Source organism: Puma concolor, chromosome B4 (assembly GCF_028749965.1).
Source record: "Puma concolor isolate L17-30 chromosome B4, mPumCon1.1.hap2, whole genome shotgun sequence".
In the NCBI taxonomy this organism is placed as follows: domain Eukaryota; kingdom Metazoa; phylum Chordata; class Mammalia; order Carnivora; family Felidae; genus Puma; species Puma concolor.
The window spans coordinates 16,391,585-16,402,254 of NC_141673.1; the positions used below are offsets into that span (position 1 = coordinate 16,391,585).

General features: G+C 47.4%; 1 protein-coding gene across 1 annotated transcript in view; it reads left to right on the forward strand.

The window, feature by feature from the left end:
• Positions 1-10,467, forward strand: part of NUAK1 (NUAK family kinase 1) — a 73,457-nt gene extending 62,990 nt beyond the window's left edge. The window contains exons 5-7 of the mRNA XM_025926441.2: positions 17-136; positions 1,942-2,074; positions 5,800-10,467. Of these exons, the coding sequence (XP_025782226.2) occupies positions 17-136; positions 1,942-2,074; positions 5,800-6,953 (1,407 nt within the window). The 3' untranslated portion in view covers positions 6,954-10,467. The remainder of the gene's footprint in view (positions 1-16; positions 137-1,941; positions 2,075-5,799) is intronic.
• Positions 10,468-10,670: the final 203 nt, after the last annotated feature.

Below are 10,670 nucleotides of genomic sequence, written 5' to 3' on the forward strand. Positions count from 1 at the left end.
TTGCTTCTCTTTGTAGATTGCTGACTTTGGGCTTTCTAACCTGTACCAGAAGGACAAGTTCTTGCAAACGTTTTGCGGGAGCCCGCTCTACGCTTCTCCTGAGATTGTCAATGGGAGACCTTACCGGGGGCCAGAGGTGAGCAAGCTGCTGGTGCGTGGGGGGTGGAGGTAGGGGGGGAAAGGGAGGAGGGAGGGCGAGAATCGGATCTAAGCAATACTTAAGAACAAACAAACAAAAAAGCATGCCATGCAAGAAGACTTTTCCTTATATGATTATAAAAGCCATAATGTAGACACCTGGGAGAAAATTTGAGAAATCCAGAAGATAAAGTTACCTTAACATTTTTGTGACTTCTCTTTTAGACTTTTTTCCAATGTAGATCTCTGCATTTCAAAAAATAATTTCAGTCATTATATATATGTGTATACATATGTGTGTCTGGCTTTTTGTTAGCTTAAAATCATATTGTGACATTTTCTAAATTTGTTATTACTTAAAAGCATGGTTTCTGATAAAGACATGTTTTATTGTACGAATATACCATAACTTAATCACTTCCCTAGATTTAGACAGATTGTTTTTAGTTTTTCCCTGTTAGGACAAATCAAAAAACAAACCCCCAAACCCCTAACTCTGCAGTGACTGTCTTTTAGCATGTATTTTTGACAGCATGTATTTTTGATTAAGGAATTACAGTTTTAACTGCACCTTCTAATTCACGAGAAATGTGTTTATTTCTTTATATGCCTAAAGGCTCTCAGGGCCACTGTGAGAGATGCGTATGTGTAAATGCTATTTTGAAAATGCGTGAGTTGTGAGTGATTATTCTCTTTAAAAGGAAGGTTCTCTTTATGGAGAGATCCACCCGCTGGTTATCCCTTAAATAGCAGCTGCTCAGTGGGTTGAAATGTTTCCTTCCAAATATTTATCTCTTTGAGAGTGTTTGAAGGCAAGGCTGAAGGGTGAAAGAGGATGCCAAGGCCCCCTACCAATTGTAGTGAAGAGAAAGTCTTTCTAAAATAAGAGTGTAAGGAAGGAGCATCAGACTCAATTTACAAAACTCTAAAAACCTGACACACTACATTTATCAGAGGTAATAAATGCTTCTTTGATCTTCGATGATCTCTTTCCAAGGTTCTAAGCTGGCAGCCTGCGATCTGGCCAGCAAGCAGGCTTTATTTGGCCACATTAGTCTTTCTAAAAGAAAATTGACCAAACCTTTAATAATTGGGAGATTTCACATCAAAGTCCAGTTTCTGACTTCTCCTGAAAAACCAGAGGATCTGGCAGTGCTGGGCTCGCCCGGCTATGTGGAAGCAGTTTGCCAAGGGGAGGCTGCCTCTGTAAGGTGGATCAATGCACTCTACAGTTTGTCTCCGTCCCCAGTGCTCCCCGCCATACCCCAGATTCTCTCTTGCTTTGTTCATGTTTGTTGCGTGCCTGGCTCTCATAAGCATTTGAGTCTTTAGCCCCTGACCCATCTGAAGAAGGTGCAGGAAGGAATTGATTCCTGGATTCAGAGTGAAGGGTCCTATGGCCCAGTCTTGTACCCATCACATTGGCAGAGAGGGGCTCTGGGGAAATATCGTTTGGCTTTCTTGTGCCTCAGTAGTCTCATCTGTCAAATGGGGTTGAATATAATCCAGGCCCTGCCTATTTCACATTATACTGAGGATCCAAGAAGATAATCTTTTTAAGAAAATTCTCACGTAGATTGGTACTGTCGGTCTCTTTTGGAAATGGAAAGGTCAGGCTCTGAAGCAGCCCACAGCTGCCTTGCCTATAGTTGTCAGGCTGCGGGCGGGAACCTGTCTGCCAGGGGCTACGTTCAGTTCCTGGGGTCGCTGTGGGTGGCTGCTCACAGGCAGTGAGGCCGATGGATTGGAAGGCATCCTGGAACCTGCTTCTGAGCTCCTGTACACCCCGTCTCTCTGCTCCAGGTGGACAGCTGGGCCCTGGGCGTGTTGCTTTACACCCTCGTTTATGGAACGATGCCCTTCGATGGCTTCGATCACAAAAACCTCATTCGGCAGATCAGCAGTGGAGAGTACCGGGAGCCCACGCAGCCCTCAGGTGCGGTGCCCTTGGAGGGTCAGAGGTCGAGCGGGAGTGGTTGGCTGTCCTGCCTTTGCTCACATTTGCTGCTTCTGTTTGAATGTCTATAAGGAGTCTCCTGTTTTTCCTCTTCAGATTTTTGCCTTTTGGCAAAGCTGGCTTGATAACGCTGCTCTGCCCAAACCTTCCCAAATGGAATTTCTAGAGCAAATGCTCTATACAGTAGGCAGGCTGGGAGTCCTGCTTACGCGAACCTGGGCAAGTCCCTTACCATTTGGATTTAGTCTCTCCACTGTTAATTAAAATTTTGGAAGAGGGGCGCCTGGGTGTCTCAGTCGATTAAACGTCTGACTTCGGCTCAGGTCATGATCTCATGGCTCATGAGGTCAAGCCCTGCATCGGACTCTGTGCTCACAGCCTGGAGCCTAGAGCCTGCTTTGGATTCTGTGTCTGTCTCTCTCTGCCCCTCCCCAACTCATGCTCACTGTCTCTCTCTCTCTCTCAAAAATGAGTAAACATTACATTTTTTTTTTTAGTTTTGGAAGAGATATCCTATGAAGTCCTTTCTAGCCCATGCAGTCATATAAACCACCTTCAACTAGACTCGGTGCCAGGAGGGTGGCAACCTCTCTTTTTCACTGCTGTGCCCCGGGGGCATGTGGTATGGCGCTTGGCGTCATTTATTGCATCATTTATTGCTATAGCAACTCTACCCCTCCCCCCACCACTCCAAGTAAATTGGTGGTTTATTTTCTTTCTTTCTTTCTTTTTTATACTGGAAATTTGCTAAGATAATAGATTTCAGATGCTCTCATCACACACACACACACACACACAGTTTAACTATGTCAGGAGATGAATTAATTGGTTTGACTGTAGTAATCATTTAATCATGTGTATGTATACCAATCATGTTATACGCCTTAAATATATCCAATTTTTAAATTTTTGCCTCACCAGTTGTCCTGTAAGAGACAGCACTAACAAATTCAGCTGAGCTGAATATACAAAAGCAGGGGACATTTACTCTTACAGAGTAAGGCGTTCTCTCATGAATTATAGTTACCGATCAGAAGTGAGAGAAGAACTATACACACCTCGAGAAATAGTAGCTACGTAAGGGTTTAGAAGGAGCTGGGTCTCTAATATTCTTACTCACGAACAATTATCAAAACGCATCCAGCTAGTGGTTTCTGAATTAGTTCTTTTCTCTGTATGTTTAGGATGAAAATAGATGAGCTGCTGGGTCATGAAGGATTCTGAATGTTTCTTCTTTCATGAAGTTTTTCCGATCTGTTTTACTACTTTGGATAACAAATCTAATTCAATTCCTGATTTTTCTTCTCATATCAAAGTAAAATGGAATCACAAAATAAAATCTTGAGTAATCAATAAAAAAAAAAAAATTCGGTGGTTAAACAACAACTAGGTACCGTATCTCTCGATTCCCTGGGTTGGCTAGAGCTCTCCTGGCTGTGCTTGGGTTTCTCCTACAGTTGCATTCAGATGGCCACCTGGCTGGGTCTGGTTGTATGACCCCTGCTCACTGCCCTTCCATGTGGGCTCCCCTGCACGAAGTCCCTCCCCAGGCCTCTCTCTCCAGGAGGAAGCCTAGACTTCTAACATGACAGCTCAGGGCTCTTAAGACAGAGAAAGAAGAAGCTTCCAGGCCTTTTTCATGTCAGCACCGGGAAGCCAGATAATGTCACTTCTGCCATGTTCTGTGGGTCAAAGCAGCCAAGGTCATAAGCTTCATCCCTTGATAGGAGAAGGTCATGTGTGGATGGAAAGTCTGTGCACATCTTTGAAATGTAGTTAACACAGACCTTCATAGATAGACATGCTATACACACACACACACACACACACACACACACACACACACACACAATGGATTCTCATTCTTCCCAGTAGTTACGTTCTACAAAGTTGCTCTGAGCACTGAGGTAGTGAATACTGAAGCACGACTCTGAGAGGAAATACAGGGTTCAATCTCTGGTCACAATATTTTTGTCAACTGATCAGCATATGATCTTGTTTTATGTATATTTCTGTTTAAAGACACCTCATTTGAAATATCTTATTGGCTCATTAACATCAAACTCATAGCCAACAGCGCTATGACTCCTATCTGAATGAAGCCTATCTAACACACGTATTTTCTCCATAAGGTGTGTCACAGCCTTCTCGAACTTAAGAACCATAGACAGTGCTTTAGCACTATGGTGGGGGGGGGCATTTTACACGGTGAAATCACCAAAAAACAAGGACAAAAATATGGAAAAAAATGGACTATTACAGGCTGTAAAAAGTACACATTTTTACAGTATGAGGGTGGAAACAAGAAGGCAGGGCGTCATCGCCTCCTTCGAACTCAGCTGGGAACACACATACAGGCTGGGGGTGACTCAAATTTTTGCCACTTTGCAAATGTATACAAATGACAGGGAGAGTGGCCGGGTATTGGTTTTGGGGTTACAAATCCATTTTAGTGAGCAGGAGAATTGAGAATATAGAATCTGTGAAGAATGAGGGTTGACTCTTGACTACTGTGTTATACATATATGTATATATGTAGATGCTTATTTATTTATTTATTTATTTATTTAAATAGGCCAGCCTGGTGGTTTTTTTAAGAAATTTCCAGGTGACCCTCACGGTGGTCTTATTTGCCTCATCGGCTAACCAACACACAAACACAGTTCCTGGCACATTGCAGGAATTTAGAAGATATTTCCTGAGTGTCTGAAGGGAACGATCATCCTGTTGCTTTTCAGGGGCGTAGCTCACCCCTGGTCTCATTGCCTGGCCCCCACCAGCTACTCTTTAGCCTACACAAGCAGCTGAGGGGGGAGGTGGGGCCTGGGAAGTTTAGATCCTTCCCAGGATCTAATTCAACTCCCATTGGGGGAAGCACAGTTTGATCTGAAAAGTCAATTTATAAGCTGTGAGAGTCAGTTGGTTCCTGTGGCCTCCTCAACATCCCTTTGGGCCTTTCCCCTAACCCTCTGGCAGCAGAGATTTGCACACGGTATGTCTCAGCCAGGCTATTAGCAGATAGCAGATCTAGATGAGCTCTCAGATCTGACAGCTCGGTAGGCGACAGCTTATGTCAGAGAGGGAGAAGAGGTGAGCTCACTGGGTGTGGGTCTCAGAACCTGGCCAAGGCCCGGGGTCAGGCCAGCCTTGGGGATGGCCCCTCTCCCTGCCCAGGTATGCCAGATGTGAGCCCCTCTCCATCCTTCTCTGTCTTTCCTTCTCTGATGAGGAGCCTTTTTCTCACCATCTCAGCCCTCAGTTTCCTTTTCATGCTGACACACTTTCCCCATGACCTTGAGCATGGTGTGTTTCCACGAGCCTACCTTGGAGGTCGAAAGAAAAGCCTCGGTAACCTCCACCTGTTTTCCCTTTTGGTAAAACGATAGCCACGGAAGGAATGGTGGGGCCTGCTTGGGGCCGGGTCTGGAATCTGTTCTGGTTACCTGGACTTCCCCATTTAATGAAGATCTGAGCTGATGGAGAGCTTGGTAGTTCTAGGACATTCCTTTATTTCTATGCAAAAACGTGCCAAGATGTGACAATGCACTGGCCTGTGGTTCTGCGTCCTGATGATGCTTTTGATGTACTGTCTGGAAGACATTGGCTCCCATTCCCTAGTGGGGTCTCCTTACCCCTACAGTGGTGGCCCCGTCAAGGCCAAAGGCTTCCGTGCGACGTATCATTCTTCTTCTCTTGTCCCACAGACGCTCGAGGACTCATTCGGTGGATGCTGATGGTGAACCCCGATCGCCGGGCCACCATTGAGGACATCGCCAACCACTGGTGGGTGAACTGGGGCTACAAGAGCAGTGTCTGTGACTGTGATGCACTGCACAACTCCGAGTCACCGCTCTTGGCTCGCATTATCGACTGGCATCACCGTTCCACGGGGCTGCAGGCTGAGGCTGAAGCCAAAATGAAGGGCCTGGCCAAACCCGGGGCCTCAGAAGTCATGCTGGAGCGGCAGCGCTCACTGAAAAAGTCCAAGAAAGAGAATGACTTTGCCCAGTCTGGCCAGGACTCGGTGCCCGAAAGCCCATCCAAGCTGAGCTCTAAGAGGCCCAAAGGGATCCTGAAGAAGCGGAGCAACAGTGAACATCGCTCCCACAGCACGGGCTTCATCGAAGGCGTGGTCAGCCCTGCCTTGCCCTCTGCTTTCAAGATGGAGCAGGACTTGTGTCGGACTGGTGTGCCCCTCCCAAGCTCCCCTGAGGCAGAGGTGCCCGGTAAACTCAGCCCCAAGCAGTCGGCCACGATGCCCAAGAAGGGCATCTTGAAGAAGACCCAGCAGAGAGAATCGGGGTACTATTCGTCCCCAGAGCGCAGTGAATCTTCCGAGCTGTTGGACAGTAACGATGGGCTGGGCAGCAGCATCCCATCGCCCAGCCCCCCAGACCCAGCCAGGGGCACTTCCCACAGCCTCTCCTGCCGCAGGAAGGGCATCTTGAAACACAGCAGCAAGTACTCAGCAGGGACTATGGACCCGGCCCTCGTCAGCCCCGAAATGCCCACACTGGAATCCTTGCTGGAGCCCGGCGTCCCCGCCGAAGGCCTCTCCCGGAGCTACAGCCGGCCCTCCAGCGTCATCAGTGACGACAGCGTCCTGTCCAGCGACTCCTTCGACTTGCTGGACTTGCAGGAGAATCGCCCTGCCCGCCAGCGCATCCGCAGCTGCGTCTCTGCTGAAAACTTCCTCCAGATCCAGGACTTTGAGGGGCTCCAGAACCGGCCGCGGCCCCAGTACCTGAAGCGGTACCGGAACCGGCTGGGAGACAGCAGCTTCTCCCTCCTCGTGGACATGGACGATGTGACTCAGGTCTACAAGAAAGCGCTGGAGATCTGCAACAAGCTTAACTAGCTCCCCAGGGTGCAGGGGGTGGGTTGTGGGTGGGTTTTGGGGGAGGAGTGGGAGCAATGACTTGTGCTTGTGAGCTGGTTACCTCTTTGCTGGCCATGATGATAGACTGAAAAAGGATTGGTACCATCTTGCTTGGCCAAGTCCGCAGCCTTGCGCCAGCACCTGAAAGGGAGAAGTGGGTTCTCTGCCAGTCCTGCCAGCTGCCAGTCAGAATTTGGGTCCGAATTGGCATTTACTTTGCGGCACCTCTCGGAGGACCGGCTGTCCGGGGGAGGTGGTGGTGGCCAGCGCTAAGAGGGTGGGGAGGAAGCATATGGGAGCGGGGGCGTTTCCCTAAACATCATCCAAATGCTTCTGGAGGAGGGGCAAGAGAGCCTGGGGCCGTCTGCTTGGGGTGAGCTCAGAGCTTGCTTCTCTCCTCCTCACATTGGCAGGCTTGGTCTGACTGCATGGGGTCGGCAAGTAGATTTCCGCAACCTGAAGTTGAGTCAGTGATTTGTTGATAGTGGCTGCTGGGGGTGCTGGTTCGAATCGCCTAGGCACAATGGGAAGGAGTGTCGTGATTGAACTGCAGTGGTGCCATGGGATTGGAAAGAGAGGGTGGTAGTGCCCAAGCCACGTAGTCGCCATCCTGGACCCAGTTCAGCCCTGGGAGTGTTGGGTCAAGGCATCCTGTGGGCTCTGTGTTTGTCCTTCATGCCGCTAGCGTGACCTTTGTTAATTTGCTAGTCTACCTGGAATGGAAGACAGGGCTTCGGTCAGAGGAGAATGCTCTGAACACTGCTAAGGACTTAGAAGAGTCAGCCCGTGGTGATTTGGGGGCTTTTTTTTGCCGTCTGCCACTTCTTTCCTGATGTCTGCCTTGCTCTTCAGCACAGCCTTCCGAGGATGGACAGGGAAAAAGTTGGTGGCATCAGAGGTCAAACCATGGTGTGTAACTGAGCTCAGGACCCTCTGTGGTCTTTGGGCAGATGAATGGAAATTGATCCTCACCAGCAAGGGGGCAACTTGTCACTTTCTTTAACATCTCACTGTTAACTGGAATGCTGCCTCTGGGGTTCTCACCTGCACGAATTGGATGTGATGTGGCCATAGGAGTCACGAGCTCAACCATTTACCCTGTTTACTAATAGCAGATGGGTTCCCATCCACCGAGTGTGGAATCCGCAGAGGCAGGTGAGTTTGCTTCCAGGGAGTTCGTGTTTGGTGGGATATTTGGATGAGAAAAGGAAAGTTAGGCAGAAGGTACTCCCTCCCCCCCCCCCCCCCCCGCCCATATCTAAGTATTCTGTCATGGGTTTGAACTCCTAGGCTTTGGGGGAAAAGAAAGCTGAATCCATTCAAATGAATAAGGTGTTGAAAGAGCAGAGTGGGTTGGGAGAAAGCGTACAGGAGAGGGAACCTTTCCCAAGGAGCCATCCAGATGGTTCTGGAGGAGGTAGGAAAGAGGTGTAGCAGGACTCTTTGGTTAAAAAGTAATATAACTAAGTATTTAACTTCTGGAGCCCCAGACTGCCGGTGGTAAGATGTCAGTCTCACAGTGGGACATCTTCAGATACTGGGTATGGAATTCGTGGTTTCTTTGGGGAATTTGGGATGACTTCAGATCCTACTGGCCTGGGAAAATTGAACCCTTTGATGCAAGATGGCCAACCTCTGGTAGCCACATAGATATATGAGGAAGACTAGTCTCGGGGGTATTTTTGGGAAAACCAATAGACAGTCATTCATAAAGAGATGAGAAAGAATTCACCTTAAGGCACTGAGAACAGTCATTGGAATGAAACTGCCCTTTTCTTGAGGAGATGGCTCCAGTTGTCCCCTGTCGCTAGCTCTGGGGTTGTGGCTTGTGCGTGCCTTCAGGTTGAGCTGAGTGGTGCATTACGGGAAGCTTCTCGATTTTCTTTCCTTCAATGCCGCCTCCTTCCTGAACTCCAGTATAGGTTCAAAGGGAAAAAAATCTGTAGATAGCTAATTGTGTGTGGGGGATGTGTGGGTGCATGGAGGGCATCCTGCAGCCTGTGAGCTCCCCACTCCATGTCTCATTTCATGCAACCTTTTCTGAACAGCCTATACTGCCACACTGCTGGTCCGTCACGCGTGGCAGCTCGGCCAGCCTAGTTGGTGGCTGTCAGTATGACTTAAGGTATGACACCTACGAAGGTATAGCGCCTACCTACTGGTTGATGTGTTTTTTCCTTTTGCCAAGTGATTGCATTTGTTTAATATTTTCCTTCCTTCTAAAATGACACTATTAAGGAACATCACTCTGCTTCTCCCCCTCCCCCCAAAGCCCCACACCTGCATGTTCTCTTTTGTCAATAAACACCAACAGTGGGTTGTGGCAAAGACAGCCTCCACTCAGAGGCGGAGGTTCTGAGCTGAGTCCTGGTGTGCTGCTAACCAGTTGATGGCCTTAGGCACCTGCAGTGTTTTGAGGGCTAAATTCTCCCTTCAGCAAGGGCTGGAGGGGTGGATTAGCCAGTCTCTCAGGCCCTGCCTGCTTCCGACATTCTGCTAACATCCTGTGATTCTAGATGCCATGTTGACTGTGTCCTTTCAAGGAAAACCTTGGAATAGAGAGAAGAGCTCTTGACGGGCAGCTCCCCTGCTTCCTGATTAAGTCCTATCGTCCCTACCAGTCAATCCCCAACCAAGGAAGTCATGCTCGATTCATTTCCATGGAATTTACAGGTGAGAGACACTTTCATGACCTGGTGGACCAAGCAGGAGAATCCATGTCAGCTGTCCTGGTCCTTTCCCTGCCTCTGTGGGCCTCTCGGTGTCTTAGTTTACACATCTGCCAAAGGAGTAGAATTATACTTCTTTTTACAGGTAAATTTTAAGGCATGATCAGTTTTCAGGAAGTGCTTCAAGACCCTAGGCGAGATGAAAATGCTAAGTGCTCTCTGACTTTCCATCCCTGTTATAAGGTGCTGCTTCTTCAGATGATGGGGAGCCCTTTGCGGGGGGTGGGGAATTCAGGTGAGTGTTGCTCTGGCCTGCTGTCTTGAGTACAAATGTGAATGATCGACTGACTGCTTATTGCCAAACTGGAAATGTTTTGTAGGGATTTACTGGCATGGTATCATTCCTAGAAGAAGAAAAAAAAAAAAAAAAAGAGAGAGAGAGAAACTTGACTGCACATTTTTTTTTTTAAAATCCGTGTTGTGACTTTTATTTAATTTCTATTTTTTTTTGGTAATAAAAAGTTGACTTTTTTATTTGAATTTGTCTTTTTTTATTTATTGGTCTGAAAGGCATTTCAAAGGTATTATAATAATATATTGGTGTAATTTAATTGGTGCAACATGCTTTATGGCTCCAGTCAAAATTGGTTTTCATTCATTTGATTGGTTTGAGCCCAGAACAGCCTACAGGGGGGAAAAAGCTGGATAACCACCCAAAGTGTGTGTATTTTCATTGGAAACTGATTTTTGTTTTGTTTCTCATTTTTCGTTTTGTTTTGTTTCCGTTTTTATTTTTTAAATTAAATAAATTGCAATGAACTAAACTGGGACCTTGCTTCTTTATTTGGTTGTTTTCCTCTGAGTTAATTAAGTGACAGACTGGGTGTAAGTAGCAGAAACCCACCCAACCTAGCTGAAACACAAAAGGGGAATTTATTTGAAGTTTTTGGAGAAGGAAATGCAGCTGGAACCAGAACTGGAGCAGTAGGAGCCAAGAGAACTCCAGGCCCTTTTATTCTGCCCTTCT